This window comes from Thunnus maccoyii, chromosome 10 (genome assembly GCF_910596095.1).
Source record: "Thunnus maccoyii chromosome 10, fThuMac1.1, whole genome shotgun sequence".
NCBI classification, from domain to species: domain Eukaryota; kingdom Metazoa; phylum Chordata; class Actinopteri; order Scombriformes; family Scombridae; genus Thunnus; species Thunnus maccoyii.
In genome coordinates, this window is record NC_056542.1 from 9907829 (window position 1) to 9933728 (window position 25900).

At 40.5% G+C, this 25900-nt stretch overlaps 1 protein-coding gene and 2 long non-coding RNA genes across 3 annotated transcripts; 2 read left to right on the top strand and 1 right to left on the bottom strand.

The window, feature by feature from the left end:
* Positions 1-351: 351 nt before the first annotated feature.
* On the top strand, positions 352-1801 carry LOC121905807 (hepcidin antimicrobial peptide). The gene is made up of 3 exons (XM_042424332.1): positions 352-639; positions 740-817; positions 980-1801. Exons 1-3 carry the CDS (start codon positions 553-555, stop codon positions 1085-1087), a joined length of 273 nt encoding a protein of 90 aa, XP_042280266.1. The 5' UTR covers positions 352-552; the 3' UTR covers positions 1088-1801.
* A 1156-nt stretch (positions 1802-2957) lies between these two features.
* On the bottom strand, positions 2958-6662 carry LOC121906040. Its single transcript, XR_006098519.1, has 3 exons — positions 6575-6662; positions 3441-3604; positions 2958-3313 (listed from the first exon to the last, which is right to left on the bottom strand). It is a non-coding gene; the product is annotated as an uncharacterized LOC121906040 (long non-coding RNA).
* Positions 6663-6881: 219 nt separating this feature from the next.
* Positions 6882-13734, top strand: LOC121906039. Its single transcript, XR_006098518.1, has 3 exons — positions 6882-6946; positions 12571-13184; positions 13288-13734. It is a non-coding gene; the product is annotated as an uncharacterized LOC121906039 (long non-coding RNA).
* The last annotated feature ends 12166 nt before the right edge of the window (positions 13735-25900 follow it).

Genomic DNA, 25900 nt, shown 5'->3' on the forward strand with positions numbered 1-25900 from the left:
CCTTCGTATATTGTAAAACTGATGGTCTCCAGCAGCAGCAGCAGCAGCAGCAGCTTGTTCATGTGTGGAATTATGTGTTCTGTCTGCGGAAAGTAATTTAATTTAAAAGTTTATAGTTGATTTGATATTGCTGAACAGACAGTGGGGGCCACAATCAAAAATAGAACGGAGAATTTCCCTCAGTTTTGCAGAACTATGAAGGGGTGAAAAGAGGAGGTCAAAACTTCCCCAGTGGAGTTAGGTAACTGCTGCCAGGAATGGGCAGGGCTTCCCAGAGTGATGAAGCAACACTCGCCCAAGTGTGTATAAATACCAGCACACTCGGTATGCTCAACCATCAGACAGCGGAAGGACTTGAGAAAGAGCTGACAGGGGTCACTGGAAGATCTGAAGAAATCCACTTTCCCAAACAATCGCCATCCATCACTGGAGCTGAAGAATAAATTGAAGATATTGTGGTTCTCTTCGGTGGCCTGACACCCATGAGAGAGAAGATCTATCAGCTCTAATCTTCAAAGGATTTAATAACTAAACCATTTAACCCCCGCTAAAATGAAGGCATTCAGCATTGCAGTTGCAGTGACACTCGTGCTTGCCTTTATTTGCATTCTGGAGAGCTCTGCACTCCCATTCACTGGGGTAAGAATTTGACTTAAACTCACTTCATTTGCTTATTAACTATAAATGTTTTGTCAGGATGCTAAGACGTGGCTCTTAAATGTGCATAATTCATTAACAGGTGCAAGAGCCGGAGGAGGCAGGGAGCAATGACACTCCAGTTGTGGCACATCAAGAGATATCAATGGAATCGTGGATGGTATGTTCAATTGACTGAATGAATTAAGCCAATTACCATGAGCAAATTAAAATGTAAGTGGATGTGTTTTCCCCACGGAGTACCCTGGTGCTCTCTCCACACAAGGAGAGGATGAAATGCTGGTGATGAACACCTTGCTCATGCTTGTTGTCTCTCTCACAGATGCCAAATCACATCAGACAGAAGCGTCAGAGCCACCTCTCCTTGTGCCACTGGTGCTGCAACTGCTGCAAGGGCAACAGGGGCTGCGGTTTCTGCTGCAGGTTCTGAGGATTCGCACAACAACCACTAAATATTAATTTATTGCTTTGCTTTTTGTCTCACACCAAGAATGACCTCTTCTTGACCTCTCTCTCCAATGCATTGCCTGAGCTACATTCTTTAACTTTTTTTTGTAACATATTTTAAAGGAGGTGTGATTCACTGAGCAGCACTGGAAAATAATGAAAAAATGGCTACTCTTTATTCTTTGTATTTATTATTTTTCATACTTTCACCCTGTAAGTCTTTTTGTAAGCTCAATGAATGTAAATTTGTTTCTAGAAATAATTCAGACATGATGGTTTCTTCATCTAAATTAAGTCTATGGAATTAATATTTGTTCTAGAATAAATAATGAACATTTAAAGCAAATGCAAAAATGTTTTGTGTTCTTTACTAAAGGAAATATTGAACAGCAATGAGTCTTAAATGATCCCTATTTGGATATAGATGTAGGTCTACGTCAAATAACACAAGTGTCTTGATCATAAATATTGTACCTTTGCAATATGTGTCACATAAATTATAGTAAGATATCAAGCAATAAAAGGAAATTTATGGCACTTTGAGTTGTAAATATTCTTTTACAATTCTGAAAATATTGTTGGATTTGGTCTCAGTCGGTGATGCAACTGCACTGTTTTTTTAGACCCTACATTTTATTATCACATTAAAATTTATTGGCACTTAAAATTGTTAACACAATGCATAACACAAAATGAATACCAGTATGAATAACTTTTATAAGATCTGTTTTGTTTCCTGTTCTCTGTCACTGACAAATTTAAACAGATATTCATCTCCCGAAATATTAAAATGTCATTCCCAGTTATATGAAGTCGCTATTTATCCTTTTCTTCCTTTTTCCATATTTAAAGTTTTTAGCCTTTTTTTTTTTAATTTTTCATTTTTAAATCACAGCATCGTGTAATGAGTATGATGATCTTCACAAGGTCAATGAGAGTTCTGTCTGGAGAAATCTAGAGCCCAGGAAATTATTAATTTCATGTTTTGGAGTAGTCAGCAGAAGCAATTTTACAGGATGGGTGGGGCAATATTCTGAGCTGATCAACTTGATTATTATTTTCAATAGTATTTGGTAGCAAAATAATTAAAAATAGAAATAAAAAGTCTGGCTACATTGGTGTGTGTACTTCCTGTCTGTATTTGTATTTGTATTTGTGTGAAACATGTTATTGGAAAATTCAAGAAAGCACTGGCATGTTCAGATTACCAATATGCCCTTGTGCTTGCTTAGCCCGTTACTGCAGCTACCACTGGTGAGAAAAAATAAAATCAGTTTACTCAAAGATGTAGCCTTCTCTACTCCACCTCAGTAAGCGTGGTATCTTGCATCAAACCCTGGCGAATCAGGTTAAAAGCCAGAGAAAAAGAAATCATACTGTGTTTTAGATTTCCTGTGGTGTTTTCACCGAAAAAAAAAAAAAAAAAGGGCAGCAGACACTGAATTCCCTCTCTGTATTATCAACTGAAAATTATTTCATTCAAGGACTGTCAGGTTTAACAGCAAGGTTATACTGAAGGTTGCCCTCATGAATAACTGACACGCAACCTCCTTTTCAATATGTCATCAGTGAATAAATATTTTTTTCCTTGCAGAACATTACAGACTATATTTACTGTGGAAAAAAATTACACCTGTTTTCAACTTTCTTCTTTTAGACTAATACCAATTCCTCACAAGGAGTGCACAACATTTTGCAAAAGACAATAAGTGAAAACGAAATAGAGAAGTCACATAATCACCACAGTGCTCCGAAAAGCCCACGACACTCAAATGTACTGTATGTCTTTGCAGAATCACATTCCATAATGTTTTTAATCTATTTCTATATATAAAAATGGGTGACTGTTATGACCCGTCTCTTTAGCTCCAACAAAATAGGAGACTCACCATGATACAGGAGTAACAAGAGATAGATCCACAAATAATTAAATATTTAAAATATGGGGTATGGATGTCAGTATAATCAATAGTGTAATGTGCATGAGTGGAAGATGTGTGTGTGGGGTTGTTGTATGGTGCATAAAAGCCTAGATGAAGAACTAAAGCAACATAACCAAATCAAAAAGGCGTCTGTGGGGAAGAGGGGAAGAACTAGAGCAGCAGCGGCTGAGTGCCAGAGAGTCAGCCAGAGAATGAGCTGTGCTGCAGCCCAGACTTAAATAACCTGGGAACACCTGGGGGGTGTTCCCAGTTGCGCTAATGATCACCTGCAAGAGAAGAGCAAACAGGCAGGTGAATCACACAGCAAAACAAAGATAACACCAGGGGTCATCACAGTGACAAATTAGAGGAAAAGGTAACTTAAAGTGTCTTTGTTAGGTGTTTTGCACTCACAAGCCCTCTTATCACAGATTCTCAAAGTCTGTGGAACTCGTACAGGAGGGATGAACACCGTTCTTCCAAAAGATATTCCCTCATTTGGTGCTTGTTTTGATGATGATGTTTAACACATCGGTCCAAAATCTCTCTGTCTCTCTTGGGGGGTGGGGATCTGGTGTCTGCAAAATGATGAATCACGTCATTTGCATACTCAAACCATTCAGTTTCTACAACCCTTATTTCAAGTTTCTCTTTCAATTTGATATCTGTATAAAGTATATAAAGCAATTTGATTTCCTGCAACTCACCTCCTTTAACATTTACTGAAAACCAAATGCCACTAAAGCTTACTAACAGATAAATGCCATTGACCACCATACATTTATTATATTAAGTTTAGTTCTGTCATACTTAAATGATAAATTATAAACATCATGCATTGTATAGTGCAGGTTTTAAATGGACATACCTGAATTTATACATTAAATGGCATAAAAACAGGCATGCTGACAAACATACTTTACCAGAAAATGTACATATTTTTTGGGTATAAATGAGTCTTGTTACCAGACCTTTAAACAGAATCAAATTTTTAGAACCATCTTTGGGGAGCACTGTGCAACACTGCAGTGATGGGCTCACAGCAACACCATCAAAGACATCGCCAGAATAAACAAGCTCATAATTTGTGATAAGCTGTGACCAGTGTGGGCAGCAAGCTTTCATTCACACACACACAAACACACACACACACACACACACACACACACACACACACGTGCCTGATACATAAATGCATACAGAGAGAATTCAGTGCAATCAGTCAGTTTTGACAATCATTTTCATGATAATCAATGTCTAATGATGGATGCTCATTTTATAAATTGCCATGTCGTCCATGTTTTGTCATCACCACCGTCACACACATTCAAGAGTAAGATTGCAGCTGACATCCTTCAACATTTATTATAATCCAACAGCAGACATTGCTTATGCATTTTCTATGCAGCTGTCACTCTTTTCAATATGGTGGACGCATGGGAATATTAAATATTTTCTTTACATTTTTTGGCCTTACTATTTATTTTTCGGTCTGTCTGTGAGCATATGTATAAATAGGAACAGTTAAATATTCTGATGTGTAAGATCCTTTTGAAAATGTAGGTGATAAATGGTCATCACTGTGATATAAATGTGAAATACATCATTTCCTGAAGCCAGAGCATTTTTTCCGCAGAAAAGCTCTTTCTACCAAGAAATGTTTAAAAGCTTCCATGAATTGATATTACATTTTTTCCAAAAATATATTGTTCTCATTAAAATATTGCCTACTATTACATCAAATAAGGAACCCTATTATATGGCCAGACAAATTTCAATTTCCATTGGAAATAAACAACTTACTTTTAAAATGCCAATTCATTTAAGTGCCTATGGTGAAATGATAATACTAAATATAGCTGCAAGTGCCAATGATCAGGGTCCAAGCAAACTGACAAGAAGCAAAACTCTTTATCTTTAAAGTAATTCATTGTGGTCCATACTATATGCTGATGCTCTGTTCAGAGCATATATAACTCTACTTTCAGAAATATTTGATGTAGCTTATGACCTTCAGTGAAGACGTGTGTCACACAACTACATTTGTTGCTATTTTGATAAAAATGGATTGGCTTGTACAACTGAAATGGATTGATACATCAAAATTTCTTTAACAACTGAAGTCTGTAGATGATCCTGACTATGTTGGATGATTGGACCAGCAGTTTCTGACGAGTTGCCAAAAATAGGATTTTGAGAAAATTGAGAAACATTTTTAGAGCACTTGAGAGACTTGAAAGATTAAAATGATGAAAGTCGTTTTCAAGATAATTGTGAAAACGTAGACTTTGTTACAGCATCACCTTGAGGTCAATGAGTGTCATTATATGTGCATGAGTAGTGGGTAATATTTGAAACCTAGCTGCCAATTTTGGTCTTTCTAGGTCTCACGGTTTTTGCTGCACAAACACTTTTAGCAGAGAAAAATAATAAAAAGAAATTTTCACAGGGTCACAATAGGTAACCTTCAATTTAATATGACCTCAATAAGCACTTGAAAACATACTGCATGCATGAATTGCTACATTGTTGGCAAGTGGGACTTGGCCACCTGGGTATTTGAACCCTGGACCTTTGAATTCCCAGGTGACTTACTGACTGCACCACTGGAGAGACATGGTTTCCACACACCTTCTCACTATTTGAGGCAACAACATCACACGTGCAAAACTGGGGTATTTTTGTCTGTTTAAACTTTAAATGCTTACAACTGTCAAAATGTTGGTGGACAAATTCTGACAGAAAAAAAAAAAATCACACACCATTCTGCTGGTTTTGGGTGTATTGTCAAATATTTTTATGGTTTTGAATTCGACACTGAGCAAAAAAGAAAATGTTGTGCATACAGTAAATTACAGCAACATAGTGAATACAGCTGCAGACTCATAATTTGATCTTTGGATATCTAGTATCCAGAGAATGTCTGAATTTTTGTAGAATTTGTATGAAGACTTGTGGAGATATAGATATATTAAGTGGATGTGCTGAACACAATTTCAGCTCTGTAGGACATACAGGTGACTTATTTTAATTTTTTAAAGTTTGGAATATGAAATGTTTAGAAATTTAAGCAATCGTTACCAAATTTTATGCATTGACTGAGTCATGAGCCCAGATCATGCAAACTGAATTTCGTGCAAATCCGTGCAGCCGATTACGAGATATAAACTTTTCGTATCTGTGGCGCCCCATAGTGGCAGAATATCCCAGGACTGTAAATTGAAGCCTGGACCTTGCATCTGAACACATGCACTAAGTTTGGTTACAATAGCTTAAGTCCATTTTAATTTATGAGCGTTAAAGCCAGGACCTCAGCCTTTAATATGCCAAAGGCCATCTAATGCTAGGTAGGACAAAAAAAGTCATCAAAAGAAAATCAACACTTTTGAGGGCAGATACAACTTCAATAAGAATTTTCAATGACACAACCAGAATGAATGCTATAGGCATAACAAGCGCAATGATCCCTGTGTTGTCTCATCCTTGATAGCTTAGTGATTCCACTTCAGGCAAGTTTGTTTATTGGATTGCATTCAAATTAAAGTTACCTCATTGAGTGTTTGAGGCATTTTATGTGCTGGAGGAAGACATGGTGAATGGTCCAGTCAGGGTACAGACAACGGTCAAAGAGTTCAGAGACAGTTGACTTTGTTAAACATCGGGCAACAAGAAGCCAGGTAGAATCAAACAAACACACATACACATTTGAAAAATCAACAGGCAGACATGAATGGCTCAGAGAACACATACGACAACTACACAAAATGACCTGACAAAAGCGCAGGGGAAAACAATTCCTCACTATATACTGGGGAGTTAATGAGCAAATGAGAAGCAGCTGTGCAGGCAGGTGGTTGATCACAAAGGCAGCCAGGTGACCTACAGAGGAGGGAAACTAACTGAAGGCTTCAATTGAACAGGTATGACATGACAGGAGGATACACACAAGCTGTGTCTCAAATCCATACTACATACTAATACTATGCAGTATATACTTATCGTCATAGTATACTGCACAGTACAGCAACAGTATAGACACTGTCTTGTCACTGACAATTAAACTTCACAAAAAGACATCAAAATGTTTTCCTGAGATCTGATACAGTACTTACTTTTTGTTTTCCGAGATCTCTCTGGCACTGTTTCACCACAACCACCCACAATTAAGAAAACATTTTTCAGCCTTGAGCAGTGAGTACAGTCATACTGTGGAAAGCTGTGTGAAAAAATGAAGAAATGGGGAATCCTTTACAAAGAGCACGTTGGGATCATGTCTCCCCCTTAATGCTGCAGTCAGACCAGATTTTACGTCCAATTCATGTCAATGTGGAACAGGCAATGCACTTCCTGTGAACAGACCTGCCTGTTTAGCTTCACATAGTTCAATCTGATTGAACTTTGACACACAAAATCACCAGGCTCTCCGATGTTCAGCCAGTTTGAGAGAGGAGGTGGGATTGACCTCCCAATCAGGGAATATTATGTGTTTTTATCCTTGTTTTATAACACAACAGCGAAATAATAATAAAAGAAGAGAAGGAAGGTTGACTGCTGTGATTGGCTTGTGGACTGTTGTTGTTAGCCCACTAGATGTGCAAGCTTCTGCAGTTTTTATTTATTTATTTATAAACAACATTACCCATGCTATTTCCTGTCCTACCTGCTCCCACCACACAAATAGATTTCACCAGGTGGATTTTGGTCTGATTGCAGTTTAAAAAGAGGGCAATGCTGCATTTTTAACAGGGGGGTTTAGGGGTCACTTTTTTATCATAGCCTCTTTATAAAGGTACATTTTTTTCCTCAAGGAATTTATTACAATGTGTTGTCTAGCACCGCTCATCATAACTGGTTAAGTCTGGAAACAGATTAATTATTGTAATTATGCAGATTGCAACCACGTAAGTAATGCTCTGCCCTGTGATGTGTACTGGACAAACCTTAACCTGATAATTTTATGTGGAGCTAGTAAAACAATGTGCAGATCTTTTGTCTAGTGAGTCTGAGTTTTTGATTTACTACCATCTGTAAAAATTTTTGGACTGTGTATGCCTTCCACTTTGGTTCTCAACAATTTTATCCCATTCTAAAGGATAGGGTGCAAAAAATGTGTCCAAGAAATGCAGCTTTGTTTTACTGAATTTAGAGTACAAAACCAATGTATCCTTCACAATATCCCATAATCCATTGTGTACCACTGAGTTGTTTCAAGGCACACTCAGGCAGCCCTCACCAACTTGTAAAGCTGAGAAATATTATGTGATTACTTTTAGGGAAATAAAAGTGGAAAGAGGCTTAAAAATCCTGTTTTTGTTTTTATTACACTTTTAATTTTAGAAAATTAAAGTGTTACAATAAGTGTTCATGAATAAACTACCTTACGGAGGAAGTCCACACACCAGGTCTCGAACTGGAGTCTCCCAGATCATAGATGACTGCGCTGATTACTGAGCTAAAACATTTCTCTTCGCCTCATTGCAGACAGACCTCTACCTATTTATACACCCATAACACAGAGACAGCACACTGTGTAACGTATAAGGAAGAACTTCAAAGGTGATTCTGGCTTTGCACTTATCATATATTGCCTATTTTTTACAACCTAACTTTGTGGAAAGGAGAAGGGGAACAACAGGTTATGGAGAGACTCTCGGGAGCACTTTGTGTGTGTCAGTAGCTCAGCTTTATCTCTGGGGAACATCCCCAACTCTGGGAGTGATGTCCAAATTAGGAAATGTGCGTCATGTAGCAGGTGGATGTGATTCCCCTCGTTGAGACCTGCTGATAGACGTAAGAGCGGAGCAGAGGAGAGAGACTGAGATAGCGATGTTACTGACCTGCATGTATTTGACGTTTTTTTTACTTCTCAAAAACAAATAATGTTTACACATATAATGACATGGACCAATGAAAAAGCCACTGACTGCAGTCATGGAAACCAGCTACTAACTCCAGTGTTTTGTCTTCTGAGCAGACTGGATATGTTGTTGCATTACAGATGAAATTAAGTTATATCAGTGTATCATTTAATTATCTGGTACACTGCGTTGCCAATTATCTATCATGTATTGATCTTAGAGATCACAACTCATTCTGCAAACTCAGGGATGATTTTAGGGCAGCATTCTGGTAAAAGTTAGACATATGTGACCTTACAAATTCACTTATATATGCCATTAGTTTTATGAAATGAAAAAGTTTGTATGTGTTCTTTAAAAAGGGATAATCATTCTCAAGAAAGCTGTTTGTTTACACTAATCACTGGCCAGTAGCCACTGTGTCTACAGTATCTTTGACACAGGGGAAACGCTTTGATGTTGCAAAAAGCTCAATACTTTGATGGCAGGAAACACACACAGCCTCTCTTTTTCTATGTCACACAGACAGTGATACAATTTCAATAAGATCATGGTACAGTGAGTGTGCACAAAAATCATATTTTAAATCTTTTAATCTAATCTCGTTTTTTTATATTTCAGCTGAATGTGCCCATCAGAAAAACCATCATCTGCTTCAAACTACCTTTTACTCAGATCCATTTTCCAGAATTAAATTTAGCCATATTTTACACTTGTGATATTGCCGGCAGTATCAAGAAGGTAACTATTTGTCATAATTATGGATCTGTGCAGTGCAGCCTTCGGGTAGAGCCACACTTCACAGTGTGTGTGTGTGTATGTGTGTGTGTGTGTGTGTGTGTGTATGTGTGTGTGTGAGAGGAATGCCGGGATGACCCAAGGGCTATTGAGACCTGGTGTGATTTAAAAAGACAGGGATGGGAACAGACATAGTTGCTCTCTCACTCTCTTCCCGTCTTCCATTGATCACCGGCTTCCTCAAAGGCCGAGGAAAGAACATGTTAATCGACTCCTTAGCTGCTGAGAAACAACCTCCCCTATTCCCAAGCTTTTGGAGAACATTAGAAGGCTGATACCACTATTGACCAGCGGCCATCATTGAGATTCCACCACCTTTACTAAAAGAAAGGATCTTCTTCCTACTGCCCATATCACTTCTCCTCACACCTCGCATAATGCATCACACCATAGCATTTGCATTTAGATCACCCCTTTTTTCTTGCATTGCACATTGTGTGTCGGGATCTGAGTCGATACTGCGGTGGGCTCCTAAGGAGAATGGATGGAGGTGGTAATGAAGGCGAACCACCAACACAAACACGCCGCCCGGCCGTTCCTCTGCCCGGCGCTGTGCAGCACCTGGAGTCGTTAGTTTTAATTAGCGGAGGGGAGTGATAGGAGCTCCTCTCCTCTCCCACCCACCCATCCCCTCTGGTTGGAGAGCAGCAGAATACTGATGCTCCCTCATAGTGCTGCGTATTTGTTCTTTTCTTTTATTATTAGTGTTTAATTTAGAAAAACAGCTCCAAAATGACTCATTCTACCACAACAATTACATGACCTTATATTAAATTCAAAATGGATTGTTTGTTTGGATGAACACATGAATGATCAGGTCAACAGTTGGATTGGTTAATTAAAACAGGCATAGTTGTTTCTCCCTATTTGGTTGTCAATTCTCCTAATATTCTCCTAATATACAGCAGCACTATGTAGTGTGAGAGACTTTGTGGAAATCTGTGTTGGCTGTTTCAAGAGGGAAAAAAAATCAGTTGAAAGAGATTGACATATGGTTTATCAAGTGCTCTCCACAGATATTTCATGGAATTAACCTCCTGACAGTTGCAGAAAGTTGAGCAGTAGATTCCAGCACCCTTAGACATCGCCTCCCCTCTCTAACCCTGCTCTCAACACTGATAAGACCTACAGTCACCTACACTGCCCTGATACTCCACCCACACACTGCTACAGACACCTTGTTAGCTGAAGTAGATGGAAAAGCAAGTGCACCATCCTCTAAATTCAGGCAAAAGCTATACATTAGCCAGTGGGCACTGATAATGTCTTGTGATATTTCAGAAAACAGTATTGCAAATCTCCTGTTTGTCTAATATTACAGTTCCTATGATGGCTCCTCCAAGCTTTATCTGTTTCATTCTTATTCAAAGCTGCATTTGGAGGATTTGGTTCCTGATAGAATCACTCCGCTCTAACCCCCTCCCTCCTCTCCACTGAGGCATATTTCATGATTTACATTACCTATCAAATCTTCCAGTCCCTCGCTGTCAAATACTCAACACAGCCTTCCAGCCTACTGCAATGGCTTAGGCTCTACCTCATCCTCACAATACATGTATGCCAAATTGTGGGGGTTGGGGGGTGTCTGAGGAGGTTTTGAAAGTAAGTCCAGTGTTTTGGAAAACTGAAACACTCTGGCAGTCCCATTGGTATGTTAAGTCCTATCTTGGTTCAGACACATGGAACTTTTTTTTTTTTTTTTTTTAAATATATCAAGGATTTTTGAGTCCCAGCCAAACTGTGGAAATGTATACAGTGCATTGCATAACTATTGTGTGCTCTCACTTCAGCCTGCATTGGGAAATGAAGCAACTCGTGTGGGTAAAGTAATGCATCTGAGGTGAAGCATGGCCATTGGGCCAAAGTGGTCCAATGGCCATGCTTGGGCTGACGCAGTTTGTCTTGGCAAAGCCGAATATACCCCCAAGCAATATCCTCTCTCGGATCGTGAGCATATACACACTGTATACACACACAAGTATGTGCATACTATACATGCACACATCACACAACTGCCTTTAAATATCTCAGTGCTTCCCAAAACATGTAAAAACTGTGTGCCTTCACATGCAATATTGCACATAGCCATGTGTTGAAATCTGCATAAATCATGTCAGTATTACTCAGGCTTATATTACCCTTGGGAGGGCTATGTGTTTGAGTGCTGCGCAGTACCCCCTGGTCCACGCTGATTATATCAAACAATATGGAACACGACTGGAATGCATAAGGAGAGTGGGCGCATCTCCCCCCATGGCTGAACTGTGCAAGAATCTGCTTTATCTCAGGGCTCAGTTTAATACGCCAGACTTCGGAGGAGCCACCCTGGGGTGGATAGATAGGGCTTGTCATTGTTTTACTGGCTCACACTCCACTATGGAGCTGTATAGGCTCCCCTGTGTGCCTCTAGTCAATGTAACAGTGCTACAAAATCATACAGCATAGATTTGTCATTCCAGCTTTCACACATATTCCATTGCTTACCAGCCGATGACTGAGACACTAAAGTGGATGACGTTTCTTGTCACTACATAAATGTAACCAATTCAGATCACTGTGAAAGATTTTAAAAAAAAGATAATGAGGTTCTTTTTCTGCCCCACCCCAAAGAGAAGCATTGTCAATTGGTGTATGTTAATACTCTATTGTGAAGACTTGTATGGAATCACACCTGTAGCAAAGAATCATATTCCTAAACTGTGAGAGCATGGCCAGAATTGAGTGGTCAAATTAGCCCAGGATTTATATAACAAACTAATACATGGAATATACATTGCTATGGGATCATGCTCCAGTGCGTTTTCATGTAATACTTTAATGCCGTAGATGACTTACTTAATCTGCTCTCCCACTGTACAGGTCTCTCTCTTTCTCTGTCTCTCCCTCAGCTTTCATTCACATCCATCACCATGAATGACCGGTGGCCTGAAACAAGCCTGCCCTCATATAATGGATGGGTCCGATTAGCAGCCTCTGTGTATATGCTCGACAGAGGCATGGCGAGTTGAGCGCTGTGAGGTTGGTGATTTGTAAGATCACGTGTGGTGGTACAGTGGGGACGGATATTAACAGGCCATTTGGAGTCCCCGGAGAGCTATGTTTCCTGCTGACACCATCACATCTGTAGGCAAATGTGTGTGTGTGTCTACTGCTCCCCCATCTCCAATGCCACAGCTCTTGCACAAATAACTTCCTCCTGGACTTAAAAATGAGCTGTGGGTTGCCATCGATCCAGTGTTCCGCCTCCCTCTCCCCTCCCCACTGTTGGCAAGGTCCTCTCTCAAGGCACCCCACTCCTTATTCCTCGGCTTGCTTACCTGTTACATAAACTGCCCTATGTTATTTTCTTCTGGTGAAAATGCAATTTCATTTCAGTTCAGTTCAGATAGCGCCAAAAAAGTCTGGATGAGTATGAAAGAAAGAAAAACAAAACATGATGGGGAGTTTCTCTCAAAAGAAGCTGAAGCTGGGAAAAAAAGGAAATTCTTTTATCTGAAAATAGGTCAGTAAACAACATGAAGACGCATGAATATATTTTGGTAAATAGTACATGTGTTGACTTGTGGCCAGCTGAATATCTGCGTAACTCATCTCTTGTGATGCAGGCTCTCCGAGGATGCTCCAGACCGAAGCATTATGGGGAGAGGAGAGGAGGAAAGTGCATTTGAAGTTACTGCTGGAGGAAAATCATCCCTAATTAAGAAAACCCTTGTCTGGTTTCTTTGCTCCGCTGTGCTCTCATATGCATACACCTCCCAAATTCCTTACATCCTCTTATGTAATTCAGAACTGATTCCCTAAGAGAAGGCCTTAGAGGGATTTTCTAAGCACCTCTTGAAAGCAACACGTTAATGATAACAACACAGCATTATTTGTTTTTTCATGTCACCTCGGAGGGATTTCAAGGAGGGTGTTTCTGTTTGTTCCCTGAGCAGCTACTGTGACTTAATCCAAGCTTTGTTCTATGCATATGTGTGTGTGTGTGTGTGTATGTGATGATTCAGCACTTTCATGACAATTTAAAGGATCAATAAACTTGTTACAACAGCTACCTTGACATTCTCAGTCCTAAGGGGAACGTTCTCATCAAAAAATGATCACACAAGATCCAGACAGGGGGCAGAGGCCTCCAAAAGGTTCCTCTTCTCTCCTCTGGGAAGACATTGGGCGAAAACACCGACTTGAAGAGGAGTTATTTATTAGACACACACGCATCTCCCTATCCTGCTGATTCAGCTCTCTAGTGGCAGAGCATAAATCAGCAAACCTAGACCTCATTCCCCAAACATCCATCCATCCATCCCTGCTCCTGGCCCTGCAAGGTGGTGCAGTATGTGCCTGTCATCTGTTGCAACCAAATGCCCCACCCACACCCAGGCTTTTCCAAGCCTGGGAAAAGATGATTGCACTTCATGAGCCAAACGGCCACCGTACAGCACAGCTGGGGGGGTCCCTTTGGTCCTTGAATGTGACTTCCCCTCGAAAAACATTCTGTCTGTGTTTGCCACAGCATGACGAGCTAAATGGAGAGGAACAGAGTTTTAGGAAAGGGAGCAGAGATACACCCAGCTGTTCCCCCAGTCTGAGGAATTGTGCCAATCCTGGCTCTGGTTAGTGTACCTTGTTAATCCACTGCCATCACACCTATCCTCCGTGTGCCCATGCACCGCAGCTCACGTCACATCCTGAACGACCACTCTTCCAGTCAATGATAAGCATTACTGAAGCTGTCTAGGCCAAAACTGGAACACTGACCAAACTCAATGAGGAAAAGCCACCACACTCACAGAGCCTTTTTCATTTTTTCATCTCCTCTTGAAACAGTTTGTGGTAAGATAGGTCCCTGGGGGGAGCTTGTATAAAACCCACTTCCTCTATTCTACCGGAGCTGAAAAACTGAGTTTCAGTGAAGCATTATGACCTTTAGCTGTTTATCACAGCAGAACAAAACAAAGCTACTGACAATTTACCAGTGACTATTTGTTACTATATGTTTTCATACATTATTATTTTTACTTAGAATTCTGAGAATACCACCAGTCACTGATCAAACTTTAATTTCAGCCTTTCTTTTAAATTTATAAAGTTTTGCTATTTTTAAATATTGAGAATCATCAGCCAGCATGGGACAGCAGTAAATGGATTCCTAACCATCCAACTAGTTCTTTGTGAAATATAATTCATCAATGAATCATAAAGAACAGCATTATGACTGAGCCTCTTTATTCTGTCGCATCCTGGGTGCTTGGGGTATTTTTATAGAGCACTTCATTTCTCAAATGTAATATCTCTTTCTTCTCCGCCTTCTGAGCCTCCCTTAAAACATAAATCCACTCTAGACTAGCGTGCTCCGCAGTCCGCAACGATTCCGCCGTCTCGCAGATTAAGGCGGAGTGATCCAAACAACTTGGCAACACTCTCCCTGACACTGCACTGATTTGCAAACTGATTACCATGTAAGAAGAAAAAAAACACAGCAGTGGATCTGAAGAGGTGTCAGGGTTCTTCTTTCTAAAAAAAGAACCAAATAACACAGAAAGAGGCAGAAGTCGGCAGAGGAGAAAAGAACAAAACGAAAGGGAAGAGGAGGGTGAGGAAGCAAAGGAAAGGGGAAAAAAAGGACGCTACAATGGTACTGATTGGGATGGTACATGCCACAAGATGGGGAGAAAATGGGCAGAGACAGAAGATGGGGTTAGCTGCTTTTAGCTAAAAAAGGGTGTGTGTGTGTGTGTGTGTGTGTGTGTGTGTGGAGGAGGGTGTGGGGGGCAGGAGGATGGGGTAGAGCTATAACCCTGCACCTTTCCAAAAAAGAATACAGCTGAGATTTTTGTATGAGTAGCATAAACAAGAAGCATAGGTACATTAGGTGAGACAAGGTCAAAGGAATAAAGGTATCAACAACAGAGGAGACCAGAAATTTACCAAAAATAAATGTCATGGAAAATACTGTGATCCCATGTTGCTGTGGGGGAGTCTGTGTGTGTGTGTGTGTATGTTTGTGTGCTCAGCCATAAGCCTGCAGCCGGCCTCTCGATATGGGGCTGGGCCACAGTCCAGAAAGCTCAGGTAATTTGACGGATCGTGCCACTCAGGCCCGTGATGCTTGCAGCTCTCCCTTGCTAGGGATTGTTTCCCCAAGCTTGTTTGGCCAGGCTGCCATGCCGACATAAGATGAATAGTGGCCCCTTCTCTCGGCCTGTCTGTCTGTGATCCGTCCTCACTGCTCCAAGGTCAGCCAGCCACAGAGTTGTGGAGAATGGGAATGTAGGTTTGGGAGGGCTGCTTGGCTGGCTGGCCGGAGGAGAGGGGAGAAAGAGGTGGATGAGGGCAGAGGCAGAGGCGGGAGGAAAGTATGTATGTGTGTGTGTGTGGGTGAGAGAAGACAGATGTCAGGGAGTCTAGGAGCAAGGTACATGACTTAGGTCTGAGCAGGTCTGCCTGTGCCCTCTGTGTGTCCTATGTGTTTTCTCTGTGCGTGTGTGTGTGTGTGTGTTTTTGTGCATGCCAAACAATAAAAGATGTGAGAAATACATCAACGCCATCAGCATACTGCTGAGACAGAGCCTGCCAACATGCAGTTTGCTTGGCCCACCTACAGTTAAGTGCATTGGTCTCACTTTGGTTTCCACAGACAGAGCCAGGACCAACCTCCTGTGTTTATAAGAGAAATCCTTACCAACCTTGTTGAATAACAGGGTTCATAATGATTGCATGTGCATCTGTGAATACCTATATGTTTCTTTGCTGTTAACCAAGACTATGATCTTTCCATAACCTTAAAAATAAAAATATAACCATAAAAAAATGCTTCTGGCAGGTACTGTGGTGTAAACAAACTGAGCATTATATAAACATGTGCAACTTGGCAAACATGTTTAATAAAATGTTTTCTCAATATGATGATTAAAAAAAAAAAAAAAAACAGAAAATTACTTCTCTGTTGACCACATTTCCTACTAAAAATGAATAGTATATAAACTCAAGCTGTCAAGCGATTAAAAATTAATCTAGTTAATTACATGCTTTGTGATTAATTAATCTAAATTAATCACATATATCAATATTTGCTGTGAGAAGTATTTAAAAATATTTCAATTCAAATGGATTTTGGTAGATGAGTGAATCAATGAATAGACATTAGAAACTTCAAAGGTCAACAGCAATCAAAAATACAATCTAGTGCATTTTACTTGAGGAAATAAAAAGAAAAATCTGAAATGTTTCAGCAAGAACAATGATGAACAATGATTACCCTTGACATTGTAATGATTGTCAATGTGTCACATTTTAGATGCCAAAAGAAAAAAAAATACTAAACTAAAATTACTTAGGTAACATACTGTCCAACAGTAAAATATGGTGCAGTTTAAGACACAAACCATAACATTTTAATTTCACTGAACATACAGAACATCTCAGGCCACAATTATAACCTCACAATAGACTAACAGTCCCTTTGACCTTAATACTATTTCTCCAATATCTTATGTGCTAAAATAAACTTAGGCAACACAGACCAACAGTTTTAACATATAGTGCAATTTCAAATCCAGGGCACAACATTTTTTAATTTCATTGAACATATAGACCATCTACAAATAATAGTCCCAGTGATCTCCTCTTATTTCTCCAATATCTTGTATAGCAAACAAACCCAGCCAAGGAAAAATCTGTGTGGCAAAGCAGGCCATAACAGATACATTTATCAGCATGTAGTGTAGCTTAACAGTAATGGACCTATCGACCTCATAATACATCTTACTTCTCCTTCAGCCAGTCACTGAGACAAACTAGCTTGTTTACATTATTAGAGCTCAAGGTTGCCCTCTTCTTTTGAACTATGTTGCCTGGGAGTGAGAAGAGTCTCTCACAAGGGACATCAGCGGCAGGTGTGGCCAGATATTTGCGAGCCAGGGCAGACAGCTGTAGATGGGCCCCAGAATGAGTTGACCACCACTGCAGTGGGCATTCTTCCATGCTGATGCTAGGCTCTGCTTTAAAGAGGCTCAGATCCCTGTTAGGCCCCATTTTGTTATCTGAATCTGAGTCTGAAGCCATCAGCAGGAGGCCCCTCTTCTTCTTTGCTCGCTCCTCTGAGGAGTAGCTCTGCTGGGTTCTTCTTGCCGCAGTGCCTCAAGGCTTGTCCACACCTCTTCCCTCTCTCTCCTCTTGGTACATACTTTAAGCCCTTGAAACGTGGGTCGAGTGCTGAAGCCATCTTGAGCTATCCATTATTGATGTTAGCTTGCCGTTTGGATAGGTCCTTCTTAAAGGCAGTCTTGAACCTCTCCATCTCTCCAAGACCTTCATGGTGCTTTACAGGTGGCAGAGAGTAGGCAACAACACAGAGCATGAGACATACGTCTCAGCCCCAGGAGCTCAGTGACATATCTGCTGTGGATGATAAGAGATGCATACAGTAAGTTTATTATATTAGAGTGATATCAGTACATCAGTACATTTAATTTAGGAAAAGCAATTTAATTTATATTGCACCAATTCGCAGTCAATTCAAAAAGCTTTGCAAAAAAGAAAAAAGGACAGTAACAAGTTAATCCCATTTTAATAAAACAACTGTTCCTGATGTGGGTATATGGGTGCTTTTACCTGCATGGTTCAAGGAGGGAGTCTCTGCAGCGTGTCCCACTCAGATATGGTCAACATAATTATCTTGTGCTTCTGTCAGCCTTGATTAGCCTTTACAGCCTCCTGGTTCTTTAGGAGACGAGAGATAATGGAGATCATGTTTAAAACATAGTGTATCAGGTGCTCTCTTTGTTGCCCAAGTTCTGTCTGCTGCTGGTGTACTTCCTCCGTATTGGCAGGATTGTGTTTAAAATGCCCCGCTATCTTGCGACACCTTGCCAATGCGTCACCAAACACGCTGTCATCAAGGCAAACAGTGATGGTTCTCTGTAACAATACAAAGCATGTACTTGAAGGGAAGCTTTCTCACTGAAGCTACCATGTTTTGAACGCCGTCTGTTCTGACTGTAGTGACCTTATGTTGAACTCCCCAGGCCTATAGATACCACAGACAGAAACTGTCCAGCACAAACATCAGCAAAGTGCCTGGTGACCATCTTCAGCATGGTTAATGCAAGTGCCTGAAGTTTCCACTCACTGCCAATGATGTGGGCAGTCACACCAAGGTAATTGTGATTGCTTGCCGAGGTCCAATGATCCCCAGTCAGTGCAATATATTCGGCTTCCGCCAATACATCCTCTTTTGTTCTCTTTTTGGTGTCGTAAAGCTGGTGGATTTTAGACACAATTGTATTTCTCTATGGCGGCTTATAAATTGTGTTAGAGGACGCAATCTGTAAAGCCTCCATTAACCCCCGTCCTCTACCACTGAAATTGGCCTGCAGTCCATTGCAGTCCATTGCAATCCATTTAGCGACTGAGTTGGTTAATCTGTCACAGGAAGACTTACTCCGTCTGTATCTGAACGCCTGTTCAAGTGTGGCTTGACAAGATAGGTTGCTCAAGGTAGCATCAGGGGCTGTGCTAGGTCTAACCTCTCAGCTCACTTCTAAGTGCTTCGCGTTAAGGTCATATTTCAGGCTTGAAGTACTCCGATGGTATGAAAATTTGTTACTGCAGAAATTGCACAGAACGGTGCTCCTATCAATAGCTCCATGGACGTTTTTTAAATTAAATTTTCCATTCACTGGGCCAAGCAATGTCTTGTCATCTGCTTCCATCATGTTTACAAAGCTACAGTAATCAGTTGTATTTATGTTCAAATTGCACGTTGCACAGTGATGACAGCATTTTTGAATGTTCAGTAACAATGTTTTTTTGTTTTTTAAAATTACCTACTTCTACAATATCCAAGCATAGCAGCCACAGTGCGGTGAGGATATGGTTAAGGTTAGAGAAAGATTATTGTCATGGTTTAAAAGAGTCTTATTTACAAAAAACAACATTCAGTGTTGATCTGTGACAAGACTCTAACTGAAGTGTTATATACCCATCCACCAAATCAACACTGTGCACCCCTACTTTCCCTCCTTGCTACATAAAAGTTCCAAGTAATTCCTCAAGATATCAAGCTGCTCCAAGCTGAGGTTATTTTAGCTGGTCCTCACCTCAGCATGAGTGCTGATCATATTTAGGAAAAGGATTTGGCTCTGGCTGCTAAAGGTTAGGACCTAAATCTAGAGATAAAGGAAAAACCCAAAGCTTTAAACACACTGGAGCTGTTAAAAACATTTACTGCTAATGTGACATTTTTGGGACAATTTTAATCAGCCCAGCTAACACTGCCTTACTTAGTCACTGCTATTGTTATTCCCTCTTCTGCATCACCTGTGGCTTAAGTCGCCCCCTTCAGATCATCCACTAAAACTATGATTGGACTTTCCACTTTGTGGTCAGAGTCACCTCATTCCTACAGTCTCTATCTGCAGGAGGAGGAAGAATGTGACTTGCAGTGTGAGCAACGTGTCTGGCTTACAAGGTTTTTGTCCAGAATCAAAGACCAAGGACTTCTTTTTAGCCATTTTGCCACCAACAGTAGCTACAAGAAAACAGAATACAATGTTTCAGCACAGAGGCAATTTCTGATGTTTGCTGGCATCATTGTTATCCTCATGATACTTGACATCTTTTTTTTTTTTTCTACATTGTAATAAACTTGCTTTTGGCTATTGCTGTTATTTTCTACACCCACATGTTTAGGTGTGTGAACATGTACAGTATGAGTGCGTATAATATCTGGGTGTGTGTTTACAATTGTGTGTGTGTGTACTTGTGAGTGTTTGTATTGAGTGTCAGTGTGCGTATGTGAGCCTCATGAGTGTACTGTATAAATGTCACTAGATCATCTCTTTGTGGATGCAGCTCAAGTATAGCTCAGAAGATTCAATTTTGTGGCCCATAAGGGTAACATAAAACCACATAACATTTTTTTTATTTCAAAAGGTGTTAGCTAAACTCTATACTTAAAGCTTGGCCTACGAGTCATATGGCTTCTTTTTTTTGACTAATGCAGTTGAAATAAAAATTGCAATGCATGTGTACACAGCTCTTTCTGCTCTACATCATTTATGTTTCAACCACCTGTCCTCTTGGGAAAATGCAGCCTCTTGTAATATAAGGATTGCAGCAACCAATAATGAGATTCTGATGTTTTTACAAATGTGCAGCACAACATAGAGCCTGTACATTCCTCAACTTATTTCATCAGCCCTCACTTCACCCCTGTCCTACTCACTCTTCCTCTTGGCTAGCTTCCTCTGCCTCCCCTCTCCACCCTGCCACCCTCCCTCGCCATCCCCACACCCCCTTGTTCAATCTCTGCACTGTCAGTTTGTGGCTCTCGCTTCTCCTTCAGTCATTGATCACGGTGGCAATAGCGAAGTGTTTGCCGGTCTGGAAATGTGTGTCTCGGCGGGGAGGGAAAGGAGATCAAACACTTTAATTACCGTAGGCTTGTAGGTGGTGCCAGCTACAGGCAGCAGTCATGTAACAAGGACAGGTAGAAGAGAAACGCCCGGGCAAACACGGATGCATCAGAGCAAAAACCTCCTTAATCCAGATGAACTCTCTCTCACGCTCACACACATACATCCAGCAACATCATAAATACCTTGTCGTTCTCACCCTCATATATCCTGCTGACATGGATGGGCCCCGAATGTGTATGCTCTGTGGAAAAAAATGAAACTCTGCCGCATATATTTATAGGGGAGGAAATCAGTTACTCATGCTTCTGTGTGCAAACACCACTAAAGCATTAGCATAGGTAAATAGTTATACACAGCATGTGCATATATGCACACATATACATCATCATAAATCATATTTCCTCTTCTTATCAAACCAACCAGCATGATAAGCCAATCTTTCACTCAAAAATGCAACATCTTGTATGACCTAAAACGTGCATATGTGAACACATATGCATCGTCATAAATCATATTTCCTCTTCTTATCAAACCAACCAGTGTGATAAGCCAGTCTTTCACTCAAAAATGCAACATCTTGTATGACCTAAAACCTATTGTCATTCGGCTTTTATCGCTCTACTGATTCATTTGTGGGACCTGCACTGATCCTGCAGAGAACTACATGGGGAAGAGGAAAAGGCTGACACAGACTAGCACTGTGATTGATGCCCTGTCTCGCTTGTCCCAGTGCTGATTCAGAGCTCTAGGCATTGTGGGAACCAACTCTCTACTTCATTGTTTTTTATTCCTACCAGGTAGTACCTTCCTGTCACTCAGGGCCCAGTCTTGACTGCACAAAGTGTCAACCATCTGATCAGATGTGCGCCTGGATTTATCAGAATTACAGCATAAGACTAGCATAGACAGTCAGGGTTAATAGGTGGTGCAAAGTCAACAGAAAGTTATTTGACTTCTAAAGATCGAGAAATTAATGTAGAATGGCTGTCAACACGGGTAAATGCAATCATCGAATAGTGAGAGGGAAAAATGAGAGATTGTCAAAGTACAACAGATAGGATCAAAGAACAGGTAAATCATAAAAAGTCAATTACTTTAACATTAACACAAAGCTAGCAAGATAAAGTATGAGCATCCTAATTACGCCAGCTACACAAAGCCTTTTGCTGGTGGGACTTTGTTATAATTGTTCAGGCCGCTTTGTTTGTGGGTTTCTGCCTTAATGAGCAAATTATCTCAATACTGAATTTTAGTTTAGTCTGCGATGAAGTGTTTTCATTTTTCCCTGGGAAAATATTGAAGCAAGTGGGCAAAATGTAATCAAGGAGAGCAATTCTGTCTTATTGTTTGTGAACATAATTTATATTTCCATTGAGATCCTCCGCAAGGGGTGCCGTCCCTCAAAGGCCACGATGAAATAGAAGAGATAATTAGAGCGATATTGCATTCTCCTGGTGTTTCATCATTTCTTATTTTTTTCGTTATTTTTTTATCTCTTTAAATGTACTGTTTCTACCAGTCCCACAGGGACTGCCAAAAACATATCAGCTTTATAGTTTTTTGGTCTGACATGCACCACTGAAATGGATTTTTTTTTCATTAAGAGGTGAGGTCTTTGATATGGCGGATCAATTTTTCAGAAGTGTTTTTCTTTGATAAACAAGGGCCTTTTCCTCACCGGGTGAACGCAAGCACAGGCTTGGACCTTACCCAGCGCAGTTTGGAACGAAAGCAGTCAAAGAAATTATGGAGAAAATAAAGAGAGAGGGAGAGAGGGAGAGGGAGGGGATCTTAGGGAGGGACAGATGAAGATGGAGGCAGCAGCAATGAAGAGTAGAGAATAAATATTTATGTCCTGTAATGTTTCTGCTTGACAGATTCTATATTATATTCGAATGTGGTGCTACACCTCAACCATGAAAAATGTGTTGGCAATGAATTGCACACTGCACCAATAAAGCACTTTGGGGAATTTGGAATGAAAGAGGAAGGGTAAACAGATAGGGGGTTGTACAGGAAAGAAGTGAGAAGGCAATGAGAGATGAGAGAGGGAGGAACAGACGGAACAAGAAAGAAAGAAGAAAAGAACTGATATGAAAGGAGGAGCGGAGGGAGGAGATACAAACAAAGCACCAACAGACAGAAATTGACATCACAGGTTCTGCAAATGGTACAGCGTACATCAAGCAGATCGAGATAGTGTACACAGGGAGGGATGGCAAAAGAATGAAAGAGAGAGATTTGTGGCCTGCAGAGTGAAGGGCATGAAATGAACAGAGCCAGGGGGCCCACTGGAGTGTGTCCTGGGGATGTGTGCGGCTGGGTCAGGGAGAGGAGTGGGTTGTGGGAGCAGGAATGAATGCAAGCAGGGTCTATAGAGCCAGCTAAAGGAAAAGAGAAGAGACGGACAAGGCCCATTAACTCAGCGATAGTAGCTAACCAGGATCGCCCAGGGAGGGGCAGTGGTTTGGATCTGCAGTGATGGGAGAGAGGAAGGAGGATGTTATAAGTGCTAATCTGCAAAATTCCCATTTTTCTATGTATGTGGGGTCATCTTAGGTGATGAGTGGTTTTTTCTTGTTTAATACACAGATCACTTCAAAGACCCAGAGTACATTTTTGACAATATACAATCTTAAGTTTTTGAGCGTATAACTGCAGGTATCTTTATTTATGTAGCAGTTTGGCCTATAGATGTGTAAACATTTTGTGGGTTTTTCAAATATTCATAATCGAAAATATAAGCCTGTTGTGTTTACAAATAAGCACAACTTTTAACAGCATCAGAAACCATTAGAATCTATATTTAGTTGTTGTATAGTTTTAGCTTTTGTATGTCAATGAACTTGGGATTGATAAAAGGTTCTAATGCTGCAACTGTGCTCATGAGAATCCCTTTTTTTTTACATCAGAGATTGCTCCAATAAAACCACTGCGGCCAGTGATGATGTATTTTTTATAAACTGGGATTTCTGTTAATTAAGTTCAAGATTCTGTATGGGGTGCTCTTTTCTTTGTCTGCTGCATCTTGTCTTCCTCTATTTATTCTAAATAGCTATGACTTGAAAATGTCCCCAGCATTTCAGCACTTCACCAGATGCCAAAACACATCACCTAGAGGCATTTATAGGTTGAATGTTAAGTAAAATGAATTTGCAGCAAGAGATCAATATGTTTTCTTTTTTTTTTTTTTTTAGAAAAAACATAGAGTCTTACTTTTAGTAATTGATTCTTGGATTTTACTGTTTCTAGCACTGACGAAAAACAGAATGAGAAGTCATGTAGTGTAAAAACTGCTAGAAAAAATAAGAGCATGTTGCAAACTGAGATATAAATGTCATGCAGAATGCATAATGAGAAAAATGAAATATGTAACAAAGATGGATAGAAAGAGGGGGAAAGTCCTATTCACATGGGACAAATTTTACTGGGGCGTATCAAGATTTATAGTAATCGTTGTGCTCGATGGTAGTTTTAATCCATAGGGAATCTGTCATGTCTACTGTTTCAATCTTCCCCATGCCATAAAGCGAGTGCTGGAATCAATGGAGGAAGGCATTTTTGCTTTGCTGAATCAAGTTGTGATAAACAGTAAAATCTCGAAAAGCTGTAGAGCGCAAAGTATTACAGTTACGCTATAATTTTTATATTTAACGTGAAATTAAATTACTCAGTTTAATGTGAAAGGGTTGCAACTGTTGCATATTCTATTGACAGACAAAACACACATGTAGCTCTTTGCTTTTTCAGCCACTTTCACCTCACAGTTTTCGTTTGTGGGTTCATAATGTTGAATCACTCCAGCTCTCACCGTCCCCTACATATTTAACTGTGGGCAACCGCTCCGAGATCTCATGCACACTCACAACTGATTGTCGGCTTCCTGCCCAGCTTTAAATGGTGGAGAGCCAAAGTACCCGAGTGGCTGGTGAACACAGCCACATCCAGGAAGCCAGAGAGAGCCAGATGTTTTTCTCAGGAGTTGGCGGACTAAACCGGGGGGGGAAGCGCCAGTGAATATTGGACTTCATTCAACAGGTGATGAGAAAGAGAACTCCAAGTGAATGCTCATGCTTCGCTGTTTCTTCTGTGTGTAAGTAATGTTTGGCAATTGTTTGCTAACACATTAGCCCTGTGATAAATAATTGATAGTTTATTAAGACTTGTTGCTGTGAGATTTTTTTTGTGTCTACTGTCTACCCACTAGCGATTAAAAAATGTTTTTTACAGATTTAATTGCATTATCCCATGCAAACATTTTCAAGAAAATGCAGAGATTAGGATGCAATTCTTTAGATAATGAAGTTCCTACTAATAGTCACTGAGATTCTTCCTCATTTTGCATGTTTCTACAATAGAACTACAACACCAGGAAAATCTAACTTTTGTCCAAGCCTTTGCCGTTGATGTCCACAATACTGCCTTGGGCTATATGCACGACTGTGCCCATGCACTTTAATGCCATACAGCACTGAGAGGAAGCACTGGGGTGTGACAGAATTGCCTGACGTCTGGCGATGCACTAGCAGGCCATATCAATGGAAGTGTCTTCCTTGCTTCCCCTAAATGCGCTCAGACAGAGACAAAGACGGAGGCTGCCGACTGAATCCCTGAAATGGACAGCACTGGGACGCTGAGTGAAAGTCAAACAGTTTAGTGCAAAGTAGTTAGGGGCTGGAGCTCTGTCTGCCTGGTCTATTAACGGAGAGTCAAGCAGGTGAGTGCTGCAGTGGTGCAGAGGCTGGCATATGCCAAGCTGGAGGAGTGAGACTGGCACGGCAGACCCCCTGCCTTCAGTGTC